The 22,335-nt window shown below is 34.3% G+C and overlaps 8 protein-coding genes and 1 non-coding gene across 9 annotated transcripts; 4 read left to right on the top strand and 5 right to left on the bottom strand.

Annotated features, from left to right (window-relative positions):
- Nucleotides 1-855: 855 nt before the first annotated feature.
- Nucleotides 856-2,146, top strand: PHYBLDRAFT_174528 (hypothetical protein; the record flags this gene model as incomplete). The annotated part of the gene is made up of 5 exons (XM_018437275.1): nucleotides 856-939; nucleotides 1,229-1,259; nucleotides 1,537-1,602; nucleotides 1,672-1,712; nucleotides 2,033-2,146. 5 exons carry the CDS (start codon nucleotides 856-858, stop codon nucleotides 2,144-2,146), a joined length of 336 nt encoding a protein of 111 aa, XP_018285186.1.
- A 900-nt stretch (nucleotides 2,147-3,046) lies between these two features.
- PHYBLDRAFT_151751 (hypothetical protein) lies at nucleotides 3,047-4,465 on the top strand (the record flags this gene model as incomplete). The annotated part of the gene is made up of 4 exons (XM_018432742.1): nucleotides 3,047-3,686; nucleotides 3,932-3,999; nucleotides 4,052-4,190; nucleotides 4,239-4,465. The coding sequence occupies 4 exons, from the start codon at nucleotides 3,047-3,049 to the stop codon at nucleotides 4,463-4,465; spliced, it is 1,074 nt and encodes a 357-aa protein (XP_018285185.1).
- A 1,982-nt stretch (nucleotides 4,466-6,447) lies between these two features.
- On the bottom strand, nucleotides 6,448-6,678 carry PHYBLDRAFT_97209 (hypothetical protein; the record flags this gene model as incomplete). The annotated part of the gene is made up of 1 exon (XM_018444011.1): nucleotides 6,448-6,678. A coding segment is annotated over one exon (231 nt), but the record flags the coding sequence as incomplete, so codon positions are not given.
- A 2,922-nt stretch (nucleotides 6,679-9,600) lies between these two features.
- On the bottom strand, nucleotides 9,601-10,632 carry PHYBLDRAFT_151749 (hypothetical protein; the record flags this gene model as incomplete). The annotated part of the gene is made up of 2 exons (XM_018432741.1): nucleotides 9,601-10,191; nucleotides 10,273-10,632. The coding sequence occupies 2 exons, from the start codon at nucleotides 10,630-10,632 to the stop codon at nucleotides 9,601-9,603; spliced, it is 951 nt and encodes a 316-aa protein (XP_018285183.1).
- A 675-nt stretch (nucleotides 10,633-11,307) lies between these two features.
- On the top strand, nucleotides 11,308-12,863 carry PHYBLDRAFT_67275 (hypothetical protein; the record flags this gene model as incomplete). The annotated part of the gene is given in 4 exon segments (XM_018441769.1): nucleotides 11,308-11,947; nucleotides 11,967-12,446; nucleotides 12,673-12,710; nucleotides 12,765-12,863. 4 exon segments carry the CDS (start codon nucleotides 11,308-11,310, stop codon nucleotides 12,861-12,863), a joined length of 1,257 nt encoding a protein of 418 aa, XP_018285182.1.
- Nucleotides 12,864-13,286: 423 nt separating this feature from the next.
- Nucleotides 13,287-14,353, bottom strand: PHYBLDRAFT_151747 (hypothetical protein; the record flags this gene model as incomplete). Its single annotated transcript, XM_018432740.1, has 4 exons — nucleotides 13,287-13,301; nucleotides 13,393-13,605; nucleotides 13,668-13,943; nucleotides 14,027-14,353. The coding sequence occupies 4 exons, from the start codon at nucleotides 14,351-14,353 to the stop codon at nucleotides 13,287-13,289; spliced, it is 831 nt and encodes a 276-aa protein (XP_018285181.1).
- Nucleotides 14,354-17,198: 2,845 nt separating this feature from the next.
- On the bottom strand, nucleotides 17,199-17,271 carry PHYBLDRAFT_t256. Its single transcript has one exon. It is a non-coding gene; the product is annotated as a tRNA-Arg (tRNA).
- A 1,099-nt stretch (nucleotides 17,272-18,370) lies between these two features.
- PHYBLDRAFT_67273 (hypothetical protein) lies at nucleotides 18,371-19,288 on the bottom strand (the record flags this gene model as incomplete). Its single annotated transcript, XM_018441768.1, has 2 exons — nucleotides 18,371-18,626; nucleotides 18,693-19,288. The coding sequence occupies 2 exons, from the start codon at nucleotides 19,286-19,288 to the stop codon at nucleotides 18,371-18,373; spliced, it is 852 nt and encodes a 283-aa protein (XP_018285180.1).
- Nucleotides 19,289-20,906: 1,618 nt separating this feature from the next.
- PHYBLDRAFT_151745 (hypothetical protein) lies at nucleotides 20,907-22,179 on the top strand (the record flags this gene model as incomplete). The annotated part of the gene is made up of 4 exons (XM_018432739.1): nucleotides 20,907-21,356; nucleotides 21,415-21,720; nucleotides 21,785-21,952; nucleotides 22,027-22,179. The coding sequence occupies 4 exons, from the start codon at nucleotides 20,907-20,909 to the stop codon at nucleotides 22,177-22,179; spliced, it is 1,077 nt and encodes a 358-aa protein (XP_018285179.1).
- Nucleotides 22,180-22,335: the final 156 nt, after the last annotated feature.

Genomic DNA, 22,335 nt, shown 5'->3' with positions numbered 1-22,335 from the left:
GTCAGCGGACCAATTATAATTTTTTTTACTTCTTTTCTTTTAAGAAAATATAGCGTGTTTTTGTCTTCTTTTTCATTTTACTTTTCCACAAAATATTTATTATTTGCATGAGCTTCCATTTGTAAGATATTCCAGTATGCTTATAGTATTTATAGAAGTAGAATTTCGCTTAAAGACTATAAGCTCAAAGGTATTTATGCTATCAAAGTTTTTTATGTCATTGTGTTTATTAATCATACAATTTTAGTTTATAAATTAGTTTTTCATCATCTTGATAAATCAATAAAGAAGTAATAACTACATGTTTCTCTTACAAAGCAACAGAAGACCAACTATTTACTCCTCACTTGCAGAGATTTGGCTGTCTTTTATTGCAAATGCCTTAATAGAATCAAAGATAAAATTCTGTTAAATATATATAACTAAGTTTAATTACTAATTATTAGTTCTTCTGCTTTAGCTTTTCTCAAAATTCAAACCTTTATGCTCTTTGGGTTTATAAGCATTTCTGGAACTGGGTCTCTTGAATTAGCTAGACATAGTAGTTTGCAGCAAACCAATTGCATAATTTACAGGCATAAGTATAAACAGCTATACTACTAGTATTTCTAGTGGTATAAATATACTGGTGTGCTACTGCCTGTAGATTTTGTGGTCCAGTCTAGCTTTTTTTTTAGCCTAATTTTTTTTGAAAATAAAAAATAATTTTTTTACAACCCAAAATTATTTGAAACAAATTAAAAATTTGAATTATTTTTGAAATTGTGCAGTACATTTTTTAATTGAAATCTATTGGCTGAGAGTAGTTCCCCCATCCTCCCACTTTTCAGTCCCCCAAAAAATGAATTTCCTGTTATGAGCAAAATTCGCCCCGTATACAAGAATCCTTTTAAGGAACAAGATTACACAAAAAAATCTGCTGTGGTGAAAGCTGTTCAAGTAAAACAAAGCAGTGAATAAGAAAATTTGGAGGCTGTATTAAGTAATGAAAAAATAACTCTGTTAAAATTCGGCAAAGGCAAGGATTTTCAGCATATAAAACGACCTTGTCAAAATTTACAAACAAGAAAAAATATATGATTTTTTTTTGTTTCTTACATAATATTAGTAAAAGGTGCCTAACGCAAGCAATATTCTAAGATAAAACTTAACTCATTTAAGATATAAAGATATATACATATTTTGATTAATAAGTTACAGCTTTATTTTCAATTATTTATTATTAAAGCATACCTCTTTAACTTATAAAAATAAGACAAGTAGAGAGAGAATGACTTGACGTTTTTTTTTAAAAACATTTCTTTGAGTTTCAACATTGGTATTAAAAGTCAGTAGATCAATGAGAATTTTTTAAATCGATTTTGAATAAGTGTGGGATTACATCCTTCGCATTGTTTCTTACTCTACTTTATCAACAAAAGTTTGTTCATTACGTTTGTTTAAATTTAGTATACTATTTTTGTAGGAGACAGGTCTATATATTTTTGTTTTTGAGATATGTATAATAGAAAAGCAATATTATACTTTGTGATATAGGTATTCATCTCAGGTCTCATTTTTTGACAATTAGCTTTTCATCATCTGATCAAAATAAGTTAAGAGGTAATAACTGTATACTCAGTTTACAAAATAATTGAATACTAATTATCTTTTATCTCTTCTTACTTGCAGATATTCCAACTTTCATGAGATGTATCTCGGAAGACTCAAATGTAAGCTTTTATTTGATTTATATTTTTTAAGCTTGAAATACTCATTCATATTTATATTTTGCTAGGTTGCTTTTCTATTTAAGAATTGTGAGTGATATGGATTTCCTGACTTTTCATTTAGTTTAGAACAACTAGATTCAATTTATTGTATATTTTTGCCTATAAACTATATAAAATAACTTAACATTTTTTCTATTTTGAAATAAAAAATAAAAACCATTTATTTGAAACAGAATTTATTTTGAACCATTTTTGATATTTTGGAAAACGCATTTTTAAATCCGTGTTTTTTTTCAACCAGAATTCATTGCAAAAAATAGTCTGTTTATAAAAGACAGAACTATTTACTCAGCTATGTAGCCCCATTTTGGGAGTATAATTACACAAGAAAAATCTCTGGTGGTGTTTTAGAGCAAGCCTACTTTCTTAAATAAAATACTATGAATCCAATTAGAAAACAGTAGTCACTCACAGCAGCATTAGAAATATCACTAAATAATATGCGGAGTAAGAAAAAACATGCTTAATATAGTGATAGTAATAAAATTTCTGTTCCCTATCCATATCACTATATCGAGCTTTGACTATATGTAGAACGCATCATGACTGGGCAGATCTCAACAAGCTTTTTATGGATACAGCTACTCACTTCCAACTGGTCATGCTGGTTTGTTTTTTATTGTCACATAATAAAAACAAGCACGGGACAAGGAGAAGAACTTTCACTCTGAAGATTTACAGTTTGCAAATCCAGTAGCTTGGTCATTTGTGCTGACTGCCCATGCAAAAAGAGAAAATGAGACAGCAGAAAGTAAAGACCATTTCTCAAGTCTGTTTCAATCTTTTTGCTGAAGTATTAGTCAAAAAACATGGTCATTTCTTGGGTGGTTATATATCCATCATTAGGTGCTTGCCACTGCCCAAAAATTTATTGGCATGAAAAATATATCAGCATCGCAAGCATTCTAAAAAGAACATCACGTGTTTTTTATTTTTGTCTCGTTTTGGAAAAGTAAGAAGATGTGCTAAAATAATCTGCCTTTTTCCTTTTTAATTATCTTTTCTTAAACAACAACCTTTTATTTAACATCTTCAAAATAAACAATAACAACATCAGCACTGATTCTTCTGCTGAGATTCTTTGACTTCTGGCCTTTATTATTAATTCTCACAGAAATGCAAACTTAACCAACGTTGAACTGCTCTTGAATCAAATGAGTAAACAACATTTGATTTTGCGACAACAAATTGAATGGTCCAGACAGCAACTTCTGGATTGTGTAGCAAACATCATGATTGAAAGTTCGCGGTTAGTTAGTTGCAATTAGTTCTTTATGATCTACACTTGCAGACCACACTCATTCACTCTGGAACGTGGCCCTCAAGAAGTAAATCATGTCAGATATGGTGTTTTTAGACAATGTTGGTATGTTTGCCACCCAACTTTGACTGACGATCTTGGGAGCAACAGCTTCCAGCTGCAATATCAAATGAGCCATGCAAACTTCGAGTTACTTCTTAACATTGTTAGCCAGCATCAGGTGTACGAGATGGCTTCAAATAACAATAGCTATCCTATTGAAATTCAAGTTGCAACAGTTCTTTGGTGCTTTGTAAACACACATTTTGGTTACTGTCTCACTGAACAGTTTCTTGGTGTCAGTGCTGGATCCTATACACAGTTTACCATGCGGTTCATTACTGCCATGTCAGACTATTCTGATAAGTTTGTGAACTGGAGAGTCTATGACAGTGAAACAGGAGCAAGAAGGGCGGCTGAATTCGAGCAACCTGAAAGACATGGTGTTAGTCTATCTGATGTCATCGGGGCAATTTATGGAAAGCTTATTTCTATTCAAAAGCCCTTTTTACATGGAAACTCCTGGGTGAATTGCCACAACAACTCTTCTATAAATATCCTTGCTGTGTGCAATGCTAACAAGTGCTTTATATTTGTCAGAACAGGACAATCTAGTAATATTTTTTTGAAGAAATTTCTTATAAAGCTTTGTACTAATTTATTACTTCATAATGTGAAAAATACTTAGGCCATGTCAACGACACAAGGCTATTCACAGATAGCTCTCTCTATATAAACATGCTTTTTGACTGAGATTAATACTTCCCCAATGATACAGTCATTCTCGCAGATAATTTTTTATGTTAAAGCTTCTGTTTAACAAACATACATCTTTTAATTCAATGTTTTATTAATATAGATTCTGCATTTCCAATTATGGAAAACATACTCCCTCCATATCCCATTGCAACAAGCGTTCAACAAGAAGTATGCAAAAACACGCCATTACATTAAAAATATATTTGGCTTACTTATGCAGAAATGGCGTTTTTTGTTAAGACACTTGTACTTTTTGGATATCAACAAGATAACTCTTACCATTATCACTTGCTGTGCTCTTCACAACTTTTGTTTGGATAATAATAACACAGCAAGGAATATCTCAGAGGACACTCTTTGTACTTTCAAGAACTAAGTGTGTGGTTTTGATGCGTACACAAATGGAGGTAATGATGATGACGTAGAGATAGAAGTTGAGGATCTCGATCCATTTATGAATGAGATACCTGTGGATTTGGAGAATGCTTCACAAACTGTGAATATCTCTGTGAAACAACTCCAGTCTGCACATGATCTTTCTCAAGAAAGCAGGAGACAGAGAAGAGAAAGAATGACAGAGGTCATGAGACCATTGATGGAGACCCAGACGAGACAGTTCCAGGCTGACTTTTGAGAGCAGCAGAGGCAGCAAAGATGCCAACAAAGACAAGACAGCCAGCTGAGAGTGATCTCCAGAATAGGGGGCAGAAGGAATAACAATCAACATAACCAATAAAAAACCAATAAACAAAAGATAAACAAAGGTTGTTTTTTATATTTTCAGTTTAACATTTTATAGAACAAAGAAAAAAATCAACTAGCTATTGTTATCATTATTGTTATTTTCACCGTTTCTATTTCTAGTGTTAAAGAAAGACCCAATAATGCTTAACAGGTGGTTATTGGACTCTCTTGCAATCCTTTCTAACATTCCAACATCTGTTGGTGCTGTTGCTGTTAGTCTTGTCAAAGCACTTCGCTCTTCTCTCTCATTGAAGCAGCGAGAGAATGCAAGACTTTTTTGTGCATTCTTCACTCTCATGGTACATGCCCAGAAGCCTTTCAAAGAGCATGCCATCTCTTTCTGCCTCATATTCTTCCCTTGTTTGTCTTGTACCTCTGGTGGGTAGCCTACTAGAAGGACCAGCACTATTTCTGCTATTTGACGTGGCTGTTGCAATATTCGTGTCAGAAGTACTGAGAAGAGAAAGTTCAACAGATGCAACAGCGGAAGCAGAAGCAGCTGTGGTATTTCAGGTACGAAACAATAAAAAAATAAAATATTTGATAATAGAGACGTATAGAAATACTTTGAGACTGTATATCAGTTTTTTTTATTCATAAATAAAAAGTGTCTCTTTTTATAAGAAAACACAATCTGCTCCTGTCATTACGTCTTAGTTTCTTAAGACTTTCTTCCTTTACTATATTTGGTTATTAGAGTGTATTTACTGCTTAACTAGTGTTGGTATTACAATTATGACATCAAGTCATAAATTGTACTTCTTTAGCTCTTAGCTATTCTTTTCTCTTTTACACTAGAGCTTTAGGACTTCCTACTAAATTAGCTCCATATCGATCTGACACAGTTTACCCGGCAGTATGATATAATTATCTTAACAATCTTTAAGATATTATCTACAGTACTAATTGTAATAATTATTGGGCTGATTACTTAATCGTTTATATATATTTTATACTGACAAGATGATAGCTACTACACTATCCCAATATGAATATGTTCTTATATGTAATAAATCCAACATCCAAGTGTCTGGATCACCACATTATCCCCACCCAAGTATTAACTAAATACCGTTCAAGTACTCTAAGCAATTCTTCTGATCAGCTTGTTCTCTTTTTTTTTTAAACGAGTACTGTGGTGCTCAAATAACTCTTTATTTAGATCTTACTGCGTTTCTTCTTTTGATAAGCTGTCTTTGCATAATTCTTTCTTTTAGTACCTGAATTTTCTTTAGGTGCGGAATATGCAACTTTCATATCCTTTAATAATTTCGTATTGGCCTTATTGATGTCTTTGATACCTTCTGGTGCTTCACCAATTCTTTGCCAGTATTCCTTTATGAACTTAGGATCAGTAAAATGATCCTCTGGCTCCCAGGTATCGTGAGACTCATCATAATCCAACCATTTGCATCTATACAAATAATTGTTCTTGTCATCTTTCATGTGCCCAATAATTGCTTCGACTTCAAAAAAGTTATTCTTTTGCTCTAATATCTTGTCAGAAACTTTTTTCAATAAAGAAGGAGGATAATTCCTTGGTTCTAAAAATCCCTTTTCATTTTTTAATACATAAGTATTGGCAGCAGTCTTTCTAACAACAGTGTAGAATCCTTTATACTTTGGATCTAATTTATTCTGTTTTTCTGTCACCAAAATCATTACCGTGGTTCCTGGAACCAGATCTATCATTTTGTGACTTCCATCAAAGCGTTCCTTTTGCTTTTCTGTGACATGCTTTACGTGTTCAAACATGGCAGGGTAGACTATCTCAGTCATTTCTTTAATTTTTTCTTGCAACTCTTTCTGAATCTGTTCAGCAGTTGCACTATCCTTTTCTTTACTAAAATCGACAAAGTCATTTGAATTCCTTCCAAACATTAATGAGAATGGCGTACTCTTAGTCCTAGCATTATACTTGCTATTCAAAAACAACTGTGCAGATGGCACCTTCTGATCCCAATCAGCGACATTACCAACTATTTGTTTTTTAATGGTGTTCACTGCCGGCTGGACAGCTCTTTCACTTGCACCATTAGCTCTAGGATGGTACTGCGAAATCAACGCATGTTCAAAACCAACATTCTCTTTTATACATGTCATCAGTGAGTTCACAAACTCCCGTCCACAATCACTCTGCAACTTTCTCATCGGACCCCATGTACTAATGACGTCCAGTACTTGTAACGCAATTGTAGCTGCCCTTTTATCAGGTATGGCACGCAATACATAAAATTTGCTTGCGATGTCTATCATCACTAACAGGTACTCATTTCCTCTAGTCGACGTTGTAAATGGCCCAGCCAGATCTATTCCCCAACTGTCACCAGGAAGTGTTGCAGTCACAGGTCTTAAAGGATTATAACCTTTTCTTGTGATATTATGATGTTGACACTGTATACACGATTGTATAAGATCATTTGCTTGACTCTTCAAGCTGGTCCAATAGATATCTTTTCTCTTTAAGGCGTGTAGTATAGCTTCTACACCAAAATGACCTTTCAAATGTTCTTCAACTAATAACTTATTCCTTTCATTTTCTGTGGGAGGAGTAAAGTACTCACCACTCAAGATGTCTGGTAGCGGTTCCATAGTGACAGTACTATTTCTCATGATGGATCTAACCACACTATCCCCACCCAGTTCATTTGATAATGTTTCAGTCTCTTCAGACAAACGTGACAACGCATCAGGAAGCACATTTGAAACACCAGGCAAATGAACGATCTTAAAGTCATACTGTAAAATTGTGTCCATCCATGCGATCATCATCAGATTCGCAACACGTTGGGTGTGAAGATATGTCAATGCCTTGTGATCCGTGTACAAGATAAAGTGAGAACCATAGACATACTTGTGAAAACGCTTGAGTGCAAATACTAATGCTAGTAATTCTCTTTTGGTTGCAGAATACTTTCTTTCACTTTGGGATAAGCTCTTAGCCACAAAAGAAATATATTTTTTCTTGCCATCCTTGACTTGATACAACACTGCACCAATACCAGTAAGAGATGCATCACAGCTGATACTAAAAGGAGAGTTCATATCTGGGTACGACAACACCAGATCACTCAAAAGTGCTTTTTTCAAGTTATTAAATGCAGTTTGATGCTTATCTGTCCATAAATAGGTAATCGACTTTTCATTTCTCAATGAATCTAGTGGCAACATAATGGAAGATACATTCGGAATCAACATTCTAAAATAGTTGATCAACCCATAATAACTTTGGATATCTTTACCCGTCTTTGGTTGAGGAAATTCAACAACATTAACAAGTTTTCTGCGGTCCATTATAATTCCTTCAAGTGAAATATGAAAACCAAGCAAATAAATTTCTTTCTGAAAGAAATGACATTTTTTTGGATTCAACTTCAAATTGACCCTTGTTAATCTCTCAATCACTTGCTTCAAGTGTTTCTTGTGTTCCTTGAACGTTTTGCTTGCGCAAACAATGTCATCCACAAAAAACCGTACAAAAGATAGTCCTTCCAAAGCTATACTCATAGTTCTTTGAAATTGTGAACTGACATACTTTATACTAAACACTGTACCAATAGGTTTGTACTGTACACCACGCCATGTGAAACTAAGTTTGTGTGTGTTTTTTGGATTCAACCTCAAAGAATTAAACGCAGATTTCAAATCTAGAGTGGAATAAATATTCGCACCCTTTAAATCTTCAAACAATTCACCAATCAATGGCAAAGGCATACGATCAATTGACTTCAACAGGCAATTAATTAATCTGGGATCATGACAAATGCGATATCCAGTAATTTCTCCTTTACTGTTCGTCTTCTTGACAACAGTCAAAGGCGTATTCCATTGTGTGTTTGCAGACACTCTTTCAATTATACCATTGTCCAGCCATTCTTTCACCTGTTCATTCACTACACCTTGCATCTTGTAAGGAATGGGATAAGGGCTTCTGAACGCCGTAGCATTTTCTGGAGTGTCCAAACATACAACACTTTCAGGTATAGTACAAAACAAACCCTTAGGAATATCTTGATTGTCTTTAATGAATGGTCGAATATAATCCATAGCATCCTCAAACTGTTTGGGACCTACAGCCGAATTATTTTCCTTTTGTTCATTTTCTCTCTCAATAGATTCAAGAAGATCACTCTTATTATTGAAGCGTCTATCGGCTTCTCTACGTTCCTCACTTGAATCAGCATCATCATATGATAAAGGTAAATCATAAATACCAATACCAAGAGAAGACATATAATCAGTACCAATACTGAAATCATACTCATGACTATTAGTTAAATTCATCACTTCAAACTCACATTGAATAGTCTTACTATTGCAAGTTACACTGATCACACAAGTACCGATTCTTTTAATCTGGGTATTGCTATCAGCCAAACGAATAAAATACTTATGAACATTGTTTTTGTTCAATAAATCTTTATTAATGTGATTGATATAACTAATGGCTATTCCATTCTTCAAGCAAAAATTCTTGTCCACCGAACTGAACATGGCCCCACAGTCCAACAAGGAGATGGTTCTAATAGAATTATTTGCCAAAATAGGAAAGGTAATATTAGTGCTCATGTTCTTAAAATCTCTTTTAATAACCATGTTTTTAAGATTGTACTTACAATCTAATGCCATCTTGGCCAGAGCACTAGTGTTGTCTTGGTACTCTGACCAAGACAACGAGAGACTCCCCTCAACCACAGTGGAAGCTCTTGCTGGTCTACCAGCAGAGGAGCGGACTGCCATCCTTGAAACCTTTGTCAAGTACTTCTCCCGTTCCAGACAGGAGTGTCCCTTAACCCAGGGAGCCTTGCATGAGAAACAGATGCCATTCTTCATCGCCTTCTTGAAGTCCCATGACTTCTTGGGAGACTGAGAACCACCCTCGCAAGAGAAAGACCTTTTCTTTCCCTTGTGGGAACCAGCAGAGAGAGAACGCACCATTGTGAGCAGCAAACGAACTCCAGGAGGACGCGGCAGTACCATTGGCAGGATTATGTAACAAAGCAGTGGAGTCACTTGTTGACACACTCACCAACGAGATGATGTCCTCAATCTTTGAGGGCATCTTGGTGCCATAGTTGGCTGACAAAGGAATGAGACAAGCTTCCCGTACTCCAGATGCAGATTCCACCAGAAGCAGAGAACCAATTGAACACTATCGTCCAATGAGGCCTGGCGGTGGAACTTTTGGAACTTGGCACCAAAAGAATGAGCGGATTCTCCTTTGCCTTGTTTCATGCACCAGACACGACCCATGTTCAGGAACTTACAGAACGGCATGTCATAGTGATCTAGAAGAATACTTTTGGCCTTCTTCCAGTTGTAGGCCTTGCCTTTGAGCTTGTTCTCAAACCAAGAACGTTCTTCCTTGTTCAAACAAGTGGGCAACAGACGTTCCCAGCAGGAATCCAAGGACAGAGAGTGTGCTTCCAGGACTGTGGTAAACTCCTGGCAGAAGTCATACACCAAATCGAACACATTGCGGTTGGCCTTCACCAGAGGACCCTCAGAACAAAGCTGGAGAAAAGGTAGGTTACTGGGAACCAGAGTGCTTCTCTTGTCATGAGGCTTAGACGCAGGAGCAGTGGAAGCCTTGAGGTCCTTGAGGATTTGCTCAGCCTCAGCAAACAGTTCTTATGCTTCCTTTGCACCCTTGGAAGCAGACTTGGCAGCAGTAGAGGTGGGATCCCTCTTGGAAACACCCAAGTAGTGGCCTAGAGCGGCATAGTAGTTGCCCTTCTTAGCGTTGAGGTCCTCCTCAGCAGAAGCCAGCAACATTTCCACGGTGGCCACAAGGTTGTTGTTCACTCTGACTCCAGAGTTACCCAAATAGATGCGAGGAGAATTGGCACCCTCATAACCAGAACGGACAGCATCGGAACCAGAAGAACCTTCTTCAGAATCAGAGGCACCGTCCTCAGAACCCAAGGGAGTCATCACGGTATCACCATCGTGGTCGGCAGAACCAGCAGCAAAAGGAGGAGGAATGACACCAGAGTTGACACAGGCGGTTTCTTCACCAGAAACGATAGTAGATTTGACAGCGGATTGTTGAGACATTTTGAGAATTCAAAGTAAAAAATGTGGTATTTCAGGTACGAAACAATAGAAAAATAAAATATTTGATAATAGAGACATATAGAAATACTTTGAGACTGTATATAAGTTTTCTTTATTCATAAATAAAAGGTGTCCCTTTTTATAAGAAAACACAATCTGCTCTTGTCATTACGTCTTAGTTTCTTAAGGCTTTCTTCCTTTACTATATTTGATTATTAGAGTGTATTTACTGCTTAACTAGTGTTGGTGTTACAATTATGACATCAAGTCATAAATTGTACTTCTTTAACTCTTAGCTATTCTTTTCTCTTTTATACTAGAGCTTTAGGACTTCCTACTAAATTAGCTCCATATCGATCTGACACAGTTTACCCGGCAGTATGATATAATTATCTTAACAATCTTTAAGATATTATCTACAGTACTAATTGTAATAATTATTGGGCTGATTACTTAATCGTTTATATATATTTTATACTGACAAGATGATAGCTACTACACTATCCCAATATGAATATGTTCTTATATGTAATAAATCCAACATCCAAGTGTCTGGATCACCACATCTGCTGCACAATTGTCAATCCAATGCACAATCTTTTCTTAGGCACTGCCAAGAGAATGATGGAGAGATAGGTTGCAGATAGGATAATTGATGATAAAAAACTCGTTGCCATGCAAAAGGCAGTTGAGAAGATAGTGTTGCTGCCTGATTACACGTTACTTGAGACAAAGATTGCAAAGGGGTTTCCCTATATGAAAGCCAGTGAGTGGAAGTCTTGGTGTCTTGTATACTCTCCTGTTGTGCTTAAAGATGTTTTGCCGCTGAACAAGTTTAGGAATTGGATACTTTTTGTCAAGGCATGTCGAATCTTAGTTATGCCAAATGTCTGCAAAAGTGACATTTCCTCAGCCCACAAGTATCTTGAGAATTTTTGCAAAGAGTGTGAAACATTGTACAGCTTGGATCTAATCTCTCCAAACATGCATCTACATCTCCACCTGCAAGCCACCATTCGCAACTTTGGACCTGTATATAGTTACTGGCTGTTCAGTTTTGAACGATACAATAGTATCCTAAAAAACATAAAGACCAATAGGAAAACTGAATTCGAGCTGACGTATACAAGACAATTCGTTGAGGATGTTTATAAACAAGATATAATCAGCCATATTATGGAATCTACTGATACTCACACATATATGGATATCTTTCAAAAAAATCACAAAACATCAACAAAAAGCAGCATCAACAATAACCCCATACTCTCAATTCTCTTTTTCACTCGCCAACTTTATTACTGCTATGCTGGATGTATTGATATTGATTAAAGGCAACAAACCTCTCCCACTAACTGCATTTCCTTTGGCAAAGAAACTATTGTCACTGATGCCAACGCCTGAATACAGCTGCCTCGTTGACTACTATCAGGTTGCATACAATGATGGGATGATCTCCAGTTGCAAAAATGGCATGACGAGTTTGTCATTTGTAAATGATCGTATTGAGATATTGAAGTCTATTAACATACTAGGGCAAGTTTATAAGGAATGTAATGGCAATGGACGTGGTTCCTACATCCAAGCTTTGTTTGAAGAAAATTGCACGAATGCCCATTATGGTTATGTTGGAGAGATTCAGTACATTTTTGTACACTCATTCACACCCACAAACTCTCTCACAGCACCCAGTAACCAGAATCATGAACATATCTTTGCCTTTGTTAGATGGTTTAAAACAACATCAGACACACACAGACAACCCAAAGGTATTGAAATCTATCATGCCAACTTCTATAAATTGGATTTCCAAAGTATACTGCCCATCCATCATATACTTCTGCCAGTAGCAATCATTGACTACAAAACCAGACGAAATGTCAATAGGAAGATTGCAATTCCTTTGCCACAGAAAATTTATGCTAAATTGTCTTTTCTTTTTATATATTCCTTTATTTTATATATTTTATTACTTTATTTATTTCATTCTATTTTACTTTGTTTATCAATATATTTATCTCTTTTCTTATTTCTATTTAGTATCATTTTTACTTTCAGTCTTGTTGGGTATAAATCAAGTATAAAGGACGCGCGTGTATGTAAATAGAAAAAATTATTGTTTAATTGCCCAGGAAGGCAGTGACAAAATCAGCCGACGTGGTACAGTAACATTTTTTTCTTCTCTCAAAAATCTGGGCATTCTTGGCTTTGCATTCCCTTTTGCTTTATGATTGGAATGCATGTGAAGTTTTATAAAATAAAATCAACAGTAAAAAAATTGAGACGTATATAAGAATACTTTGAGACTGTATAGAGGTTATCTTTATTAAAGAATAAAAAGTTGTCCTTTTTATATCAAGATATGATCTGCTTTGTTAGTCACACCTTAATTTCTTAAGTCTGAGTTCATTTAGATATTAGAGAGCTGATACTGCTATATTTATAATTTAATCTAATTGCAGTGTTCTCATATTAACTCAGTGCTTACTGAGCTGTCATAATTATAGTACTTACTGTAATTAATTATTGGTCTTATTGATTTACCATAAGTAAAATAAATAAATTATTCATTTGTTCTTGTAATGATAGCTGTTTTACTATAATAATAGGAATATGTTCTTAGATGTAATAAATCCAACAACCAAGTGTCTGGATCACCACAATGCATGCTTTCATCAATCAAGCCCAGAAACTTGTTGAACTATATTTATTTTATTAATATTCTACTACACCGTGATCACACCACAAGAAATAACTTACTTCATTGCTTCTCCAGCTGGGATAGACAACTTTCAACACACGCACTGGGAATCCAGGGAAAAGTTCCTCTGTGTCAGACTCGCCGTCCGACATAGCTCCTTTTTGGATAGCACCAAAAAAAGCCATCTCGGAATCTTCTTCCACTGTGAGACCCATCTCCTTGTCTACCACCCTCCAGTACCTAGTGTATATATCCTGGCGGCGAGTATGGATCTAAGAAAAAATAATAAGATGAGTACAAAATATCTTAAATGAATAACATGTTTTGTAATAACCTCTTTAATCCGGCTGGCAATTCTTGCCCTGCGGTTGTTGTCCATGTGCTGCTCAGGCAACGTATGTGCTTTATGATGGCAGTACCTATAGTTACTTTTTATCATAGATACTACCTTGCCAGGCCAAAAGCTGACAGCTTGGGGTTGGGCATGAATATACTCCCGCAAGTATGCAACAACAGCAACATTATCAGGATAGTCAACCTGCTCATCTACATTCCATCTTTGTCTTGCTTCATTCTCGGCAATCTCAGTAGGATCATTAGATCTGAAGTCCTTTTTTCAGATCTTCTCTCTGATCAAGGCCTAGTTACTACATGTTAGATTATTATTCGCTCCATAAGATTTAACATATTTACCAAAACTGCAACTTTTGTCTCTTCAGACATTCCATTGAAAGATGGTGCAACTGCTGGGAGAACTTGTCTACTTGTGGATGCCAAAGACATAGCAATTACACCAACTGTCTCGGTGTTTCTTCTTTGAACATCAATAAATTGACCAAATCTATTGTCCAGAGATCCAAGCATGGCGCCCATGTTATCAAGGCAAGTTGACATTTCTGTCATGCGCTGTTCTTGGGTAACAGCAGGTACAACAAGATGTTGCTCAACACGACCAGCTGCAACCTGGGTAAGACTATTTCTAGCATTAGATCTAGGGGTTCTAGGAGTAATGGGAGCCATTTTCTATACAAACATATGTTTTAAAATAAAACAAAAATACATTAATTTTTTTATTCTTACTCTTGTTATTTGCTTATACATTAAATAAATTCATACAGACATAGTAGAGTGAAAGTGTTGGAAGATTTGATTTTGGAGATCGAGATCGAGAAAGAGAATATTATGAAATATAGTGAAATAAAAAGATTCTTTTATATCTTTATTATTAGACTTCTTGAAGACGTGATATGAAAATATGAATCATTTTCTGTTTTAGATTTTTTCAATTTAATTCCCAGTATCTTGTTTTTCAGAAGACGAAGATTTTTATTTTTATACTCAATTTTTTTTTCCTTTTTTTCTTTTTTTCTTTTTTTTTGTTTTTTTTTGTCTGCCTTTTTGCTTCTTTTCTCTTTATTTAATAGTTTTCCTTTTATTCATACAATCAGGTAAAGAAATGTGATGTCTTTAAACTGGTCTACTATACTTAATTATTTTTGTTTTTGTTTTTGTTTTTGTTTTTATATTTCTTTTTTTCTAGATCTACTAACTTTCTAATAATTTTTGAGACACTTCTTTATTTATCAATAGGTCTATTCATACGGTTGAATATGTCTCTCTCTTTAACATAAAGGTAAAGCAAGTCAAACATATTTTAGTTTTATATTAATTTGTTTCTCATCTATTAGTAGATACATGTCCTGTGCACAATTACACATGTCTACTGCGGTAATGTACTTGGTAAGCTTACAAAATTATATATATGTTTTTATACTAATACTATATCTATTTGAATATATTACAGTATATAACAAGTCCATTCTTTCAATTTTGGAGAATTATCAGCGTCATTTATTGAGGTCAGTATATCTCTTATATTAACAGTTATTACCATTGTTAAAATCATTCTTTATAGTTATTGCCTGTAATATATACATAACAATTATAACTCTGGCATACTTGGCTGTAAGTATATGTATATTTCTTTAAATACAAAACATATTATTTAACTTTTTAATTAACTTTGTTTTTGTAGTAAACAGTAACAATTATATTTATATCAGATTCTTGACACTACTCTAGCTCATTCTCATTTACTGTACTATTCTTATATTCACTATTATTATAAATTCTCTCTTTTTACTAATGGTACCCAAACTACCTAATCTCAAAATAGTTGAGAGCTATGTGTATACTATATTATTACGCAATGTAATTCAAGAGAATTTTTTTTTACAAAATAAACAAGCCCCATTTGTAAACTATTTCCCAGATACTGTTTTAAAGAAGTATGAGAAGACTATCTTTCAGTCAATCAAATGAGAGTACTGAAGTTTATCTATAAAATAAGATCCAATAGAATTGCTTAAAACCTGAGAAAAGTATTACTTTCCTCTGAAGAAAGTATCAGTTTCACTTTTTTTCTTGCCTTTTTAAGAACAATAGAATTTCATGCTGTACATAAAAAAGAAAAAAGATCTATTTTTATTTTAACCTGCGTTTCTGAGCTGGCATATTAAGGTAGTACTATACAACTTTTTTAGCACAATTCTTTCACATAGAATCAATGTCCTCATTTCTTAGATTTAATAAGAACTATATAATAATGTCAAGAACACCCAAATCCTGAGTTTAATTAATTTTTTTACTCAGGATTCGGTACTCTTTCACATAGAGGAAATTGAACACTTTTCCCAGTGTAGTTCACTCAAATAAAATGTTTCTATTAATTGTGTTATATGATACTTAGACTTCCAATAGGGAAGAGTTTTATATTAACTTCTGGTAGGCTCTGGGGCCCTCCCGCCAGGGAGGGGGGAGGGGGGAGCATCGCTCCCCTAGTTTCTATCTAAAAACTATTCATAAACTTGACAATCTCTAGTGGTATTGATTCTGCGACTTAGTTACAAGTGCCAGAAAAGAAATACCAGATTGAGACTTGACAAAACAATTCAGATCAAAAACAACAATTTCAACTGTGGTGATACACCACGCATATTCTAATAGTCAATTAACTAAGTATATAACTATAATAAAGTTACCCTGGAAGAGGCTTAGTATAAATTATATTTGATAGTCACATTGATACCCAATTTTACATTTAATCAACTGTCATAACTGAAAGTCACAGATACACTACTTGCAGTAGTAAAGGACTACTGCAAGAAGGTACATACGAGTGCATAAAATACTCTCTCTCTTCATCATTCTGTCTGCATCAATATCCGTAGTCTTTTCATATAAAATAGCTTCATATTCTCGTCAATAAACATCATCTTTCACAAGCTCAACTCTTCTGCCTCTTACTTGTTCTACTCCGTTTCCTAAAACGGATAATATCACATTGTAAAGACCGCTGTTTATTACACAACAAACAATTCAGTTTGGCAGATCTTTGGTTATCTTTTATTTAATAAAATAACAAGTAAAATTGACTCTTGTGTTTTTAATTTATTTTGTCGGACATTATTTTGATGAATCCAAGAAATCGGGATAATTGACTGCAGCAGTTCTGTATGTCAAAGATACCTCATAGATAACGAACCGCAGTAATGTCTTGTAAAGATTAACCACAGTAACATCTTCTGAGCATCAACCGCAGTAAAAGGACTTCTCTTGTAATTAAATAGAGTATAATAGTTTACTGCGGATAATGCGCAGTATTAGTTTAGAAAACTATATAAGACAATTCAATTCCTATCAATAAAAAGCATCTTTGATCCTCTCTTTGATTTTACGTATACTCCTTGATCCCCAGTGGGTTTGACCTTTTGACTTTGTTATAGTAAAAGGAAGACCAACCCAGATCGGGAACGACAATTTTACCACATCAACTTTTGGAAAAGTAATACAAAAAGGTAAGTGTTGAGACTACCAGGGGTCGAACCTGGAATCTCCTGATTCGTAGTCAGACGCCTTGTCCATTGGGCCATAGTCCCACTTGCTATTTTCACAAGTAGTAAAAATTATTGGAGCACTAACCAAAATCGTATACTTGTTTGATGTGACATCAACTTATGGACAGACTATTAAGTTATGGACAGTACAAAGTCGTGACTCTATCTCTGGACATGACAAAGTCCGATTTCTTGGATTTATTTTCTCTCTTCCTCTTTTTCCTTTTTTCTTGCTATCAACATTTAAATTCCCACTGGACTTTAAATGCTTTTCCCTTTGCATTGCACTGGTTTCTTTACACTTCTTGATATTACTTCTTTAGTATGCTTCCCAAGAGTTCATATTTTTTAGTTGTTTAATTATTTTTATTTTTAATTATTATTAATTATTTCCTTTTGTGATTATGCCCAAAGACCTGCACCATGGTGGGATGAATGATAGTTGGGCCAAAAGTAGGCACATAACTGCCATTTTTTTGGTCGAAACCTAATAAAATCTCTACTGTTTGTTGTAATATAGTAATATCATTTGTAGCAATTTAAAAAAGTAACATGAAAACACTTTTTTTGTTGCTGTACAATATTTTCAATACTGTAAAAAATGTTTATAAGTTGTAATGACTACTTTGAGTATTTAAATATATGTTTTATTGAATATCAAAGATGTCAACAATTATTAAGATTAATAATTTTTGGAATGTGTAAACAAAATGGTAACATAACTGCAATTTTTTTATTTTTTAAACTACGTTCTTTTTTTTTAGATATTCTTTTTATCTTGATGAATTGACAATTTGATTTTATTTAAATTGTGTAATGGCATATAGAACATATAGGAAATGAAAAGAAAAGCATAAAGTGTATAGAGAATAAAAAAACCAGAGTATATAAAGAAGAAAAGAAAGACAGGGCATGTAGAAGTTAAAAAAAAACATAAGAAATAGAGAAAATTAAAAAAAGAATATAAGATTCAAGAATGATATAAAAAATATAAAAGATATAAGGATATAGAGCATATAGAAAAATAAGATAAAAATAAAAAGGATTACAGAATGGAAAGATTGCCTTTAGTAATGCACATGTTGTTATTAAAGATATAATAGGGTGCGATTACATAAAACTGGTTTCCATTCAGTAGGTATTAGACCAGACCAACTTGATGACAAATATCATTTACACTTATAACTGCATAAGTCGGTTGCGTTTGGTGGCCTAGTGTATGAGTGCTTTGTGACCATTGTTTGACGATAGGCACTGATGAGTTGTGACCAGCTGCATCATGTTCCTTCATGACCTCCATGAAAGCAAGAAAGTGTGGGAAGCCATGGAAATCTACATGCTGAAAGTAGAACTGTATTGTACCGACGAGCCAGCTGTGAACAATTACATTATGGTTGCTAAAATAAATAAATAAATAGAATGTAAGCAACTTTTGATTGTATATCAAAAAATATTATACTTACTTTCTATAGGGGCAAGTAAACATCACGTAATGGTTGCCACGGCTGGTCTTGTTTTTCTTTCTTTGGTACATCCATGAGATATATACAGTCGAGTCTATCCACAGACTTGCAGCTACAACAATAACAGAGTCACCAAACTCGTGGCCAGTCAAGCCTGTTGTTCTCTGGTAATATTTCAATAAAGCTTCCTTCACACTAGGGCCGCCTACACCTTCCACCAAATCATCGTTCAAATTAACAAACTGATGAAACAGCTCCCACAAATGTGCACTACTAGAATCATTAGGAAGGTCCATGTAGCTCTCTCTTCCATATGGCTTTGGCCAAATGAGGTTGATTTCATCACAGATGCTGATTGCCGTGCTGGTATAATTGTTAATCGCAAATCGCTTGATGAGAAAACTGGCATTTTGACCACCTTTTGATTTGGACTTTATCAATTCCAAGAAGATGTTAATTATGCTCTCCATTGAGCAAGTGAAGTAGCATCGCAGGGGGCCTTGCTGCTTGATGATATAGGGTATATCACTGGAAAAATAGGGTAATTTCATCTGGATCAAATGTACCAAAAATGTAGATGATTGAGCCGATATCATCACAATTTTTGTGATATATCATTTTGAGCAATGGTACGATATCATCTATGGTGCTGATGCGTATCATCATAACAACGGGTACACGAAAACCCAATGTAGAACGATTGTCAGTCCGCAAACTATGGAAACTGAATAAATATTGTAGTTACGCTTTACTCCTATCGAGTCTACCTCTTTATGTGTTATATTTTGAGGTCTATAAAGAGCTAGCGTCCCATATTATTATTTTTACCGGGTTTTTTTATTGGCTGCAGAAATGCTTTAAAAACTATCAAAGAGATGATTGTAGGTTTTTTACAATATAAAGAAATGATGATAGTTGGTTTTTTATACGTGCTCAAAGTGATGAAACTAGGTTTTTTATACACACAAAAGCAATGAAACTAGGTTTTTTTACAATGGAAAAGAGAAACAAAGCATGGGTAGATTTTTATAAACAAGCCTCTTTGGTTTGTTTATTTATTTTACTTTTATTTATTTATTTTTTGGAAAAACATTGGGTTATACATTTTTTGTTCAATTTTGTTTTATTTGATAGGAAAATCTTTTCTAGATAAAAATCCTAATTTCGCGACAGTTTTGATACTATAGCTATTATAATCGCTAATACTTCTTGCTCGCTATATATAATTTAAAGCCTTCCGGGAGTAGACATGGAATACATACTTTAATAGCGGGAATGCTATTAAAAAATGATTAATAGAAAAGAAGAATTAGTAAATGATTTAAATTGAAATTTCTTCATAAATACTTACAAGGCGGAGAAGACTTGACATAAAATTGATATAAACATGTTCTTCAGAATTATCAAGACAATACCAGTAGTCTTTGAATAGAAATACATTCTAAAAATGAATAATTATTAATATTGTGCGTAGTAAAGGCGTATTTATTAAATATATTGTAGTTAACTTACCAAATATTACTGATTATACGTCTTCGTGCATAATATTAGACATAACTAATAAATCATAATAAAAATAAATATATATCTATGAGGAAGACAAAAGAATAATTTGAATTTTTTTTAAGAAAAAAACTTACCATCATGTTCGATTAAGAGATGATGAGACTCAATGGAAATGAGTAGCAATGGCTAGACAAACAATATGATGAGTAACAAAGATCTGTAAGATAATGATATCTTACCTTGATATATCAGACAGAGTATAGCCAAACAAAGAGACACATATTTGGTATTGAGCTATAAAAGAAAGAAAAAATTATAAGTGAAATTGTAAAAACATAAGCAAAAGAGAAACAAAGAAAATATCAATAATAAATGTTGTTAAAAGAAAAAAAAAGGAAAAAAAAAAGACTTGTCTTAAAATCCAGTTTGACCCTGACAAAATGCGGGCTGTAAAAAGTAATACTCCAAAAGAAGATGACCACCGTCATCTTGAAATACTACTTTGTGCCTCATTGAGTTAGAAAAGAAGTTGTCTAAATGTGGATCAAGCGGTTGGGAGATGTGCTTAAATATCAAATGAAAGGTAGAGAGTTAATCTGCACCGCTTATCCTCTTTACTAGTATGTGAATTTTAAATATGATATAACAAGTGTAGTGAATTGTACAATATTAGTTGAAAATTATTAATATTTATTTTATTAACAGAAAATGACAAAGCGTATTCCTACTGCTCCCCGCCGACCCAACCTATGCATGAATGCTGTTCTTAATAGCACAATTGCAGGTGTTGTTGCTCCAATTGATACACCAACTCCAGAAGTAGCAGTTAACACAGCCCCTGAAGTTCAAGTCGCTGTGACCCCAATGGATCACGTCCTTACCTTGTTGGCAGCCAACAATGTGTCGATGCAATCCTTGCAAGAAAATGCAAAAGGAGTGACTGACGCAATAACTCATTTGAAGAATGGCCTGGATTTGTCCAACAAGACAAATGAATTTTTGAAGAACTCGGTCCTTCAGCTCATGACTGAAAATGCTGAAATAAAAAAGGCAATGACCAGCCAAAATTCCGTGATGCCTTCTGCTGTACCAGCGGATTCTTCTTCTTCCATGGATGATGATCTTGTCCTTGGAGCGAAACATCATCCCTTGATTTCTGTAAGTAAATTGATAATAATAACATTACTGATTAATATATCTAATACTGTTTTTATAGCAACTTATCAATAGTTACATCAAGAAACCGAACTTTGTTAGCACAGACCCGCTCAAAGTTGCTGAGAATAATAATAGATCAGCATGGTCAATGACTGGCACGTATGGCGACAAGTACAACAAGACACTTGCACTGGCTCTCTTCAAGTACCTGAGACCTCAAAGATGTTGCACAAATGTGTCAAAGAGTGTCATTATGAATATAATAAAGAATCACTACCAAAATCAAGTGCGAGTCTTCCGGACCTCAGCAGAGAAGATTATGGTTAGAAATAAAGCTGGAAGAAGACGCAACAGAAAGAAGACCGTAAGTTTTAAAATAAAGTTAATTTACTATTGATTTAATGTTTTAATACAATACTCTTTGGTAGCTTCTTGACCGTCGTATTATCACGTACCAGACATACACAGAGGCTATTCATGAGGGCATGAATCGATATGATTGCGGAAATATTCTTTCTATTGACGTGATGTCTGATGGCGAGTCGGATGGAAATAACAAAGTGCGGGCATATCGTCCCAGCTGGAGAACTGATGAGGTAATGTTAAACATCTATTTATGTTTTAAAGAAAATAATAATACTTTATTAATACTATTTATTCTTTAAACCAGCTCCAGACGTTTATTAGTACTATTGATGAACTTACTGTTATCCGTTTGAAGAAAAATTCAGAAAGCTTGAAAAAGCGCATCCCTTATGAGAAAGAAGTGAGCATTCCCGAGAATTTGGCAGTCACTTTACCAGATTGGTGCTTTTCAAAATAAATCATTTTTTTCTTGCCAACTATTTTAGAGTCTTTTTTCTACTTGTTTATGTTTACGGATTAGCATGATGTATACAGATGCATGTATAGCATGCCAAGTACAAACAAAAATTTATAGAAATAATAAAAAATAAACGTGCAGCTATATATATTAGTC

This window comes from Phycomyces blakesleeanus (assembly GCF_001638985.1).
Source record: "Phycomyces blakesleeanus NRRL 1555(-) unplaced genomic scaffold PHYBLscaffold_31, whole genome shotgun sequence".
Taxonomy (NCBI): domain Eukaryota; kingdom Fungi; phylum Mucoromycota; class Mucoromycetes; order Mucorales; family Phycomycetaceae; genus Phycomyces; species Phycomyces blakesleeanus.
This window is presented reverse-complemented; position numbering and strand designations above follow the sequence as displayed.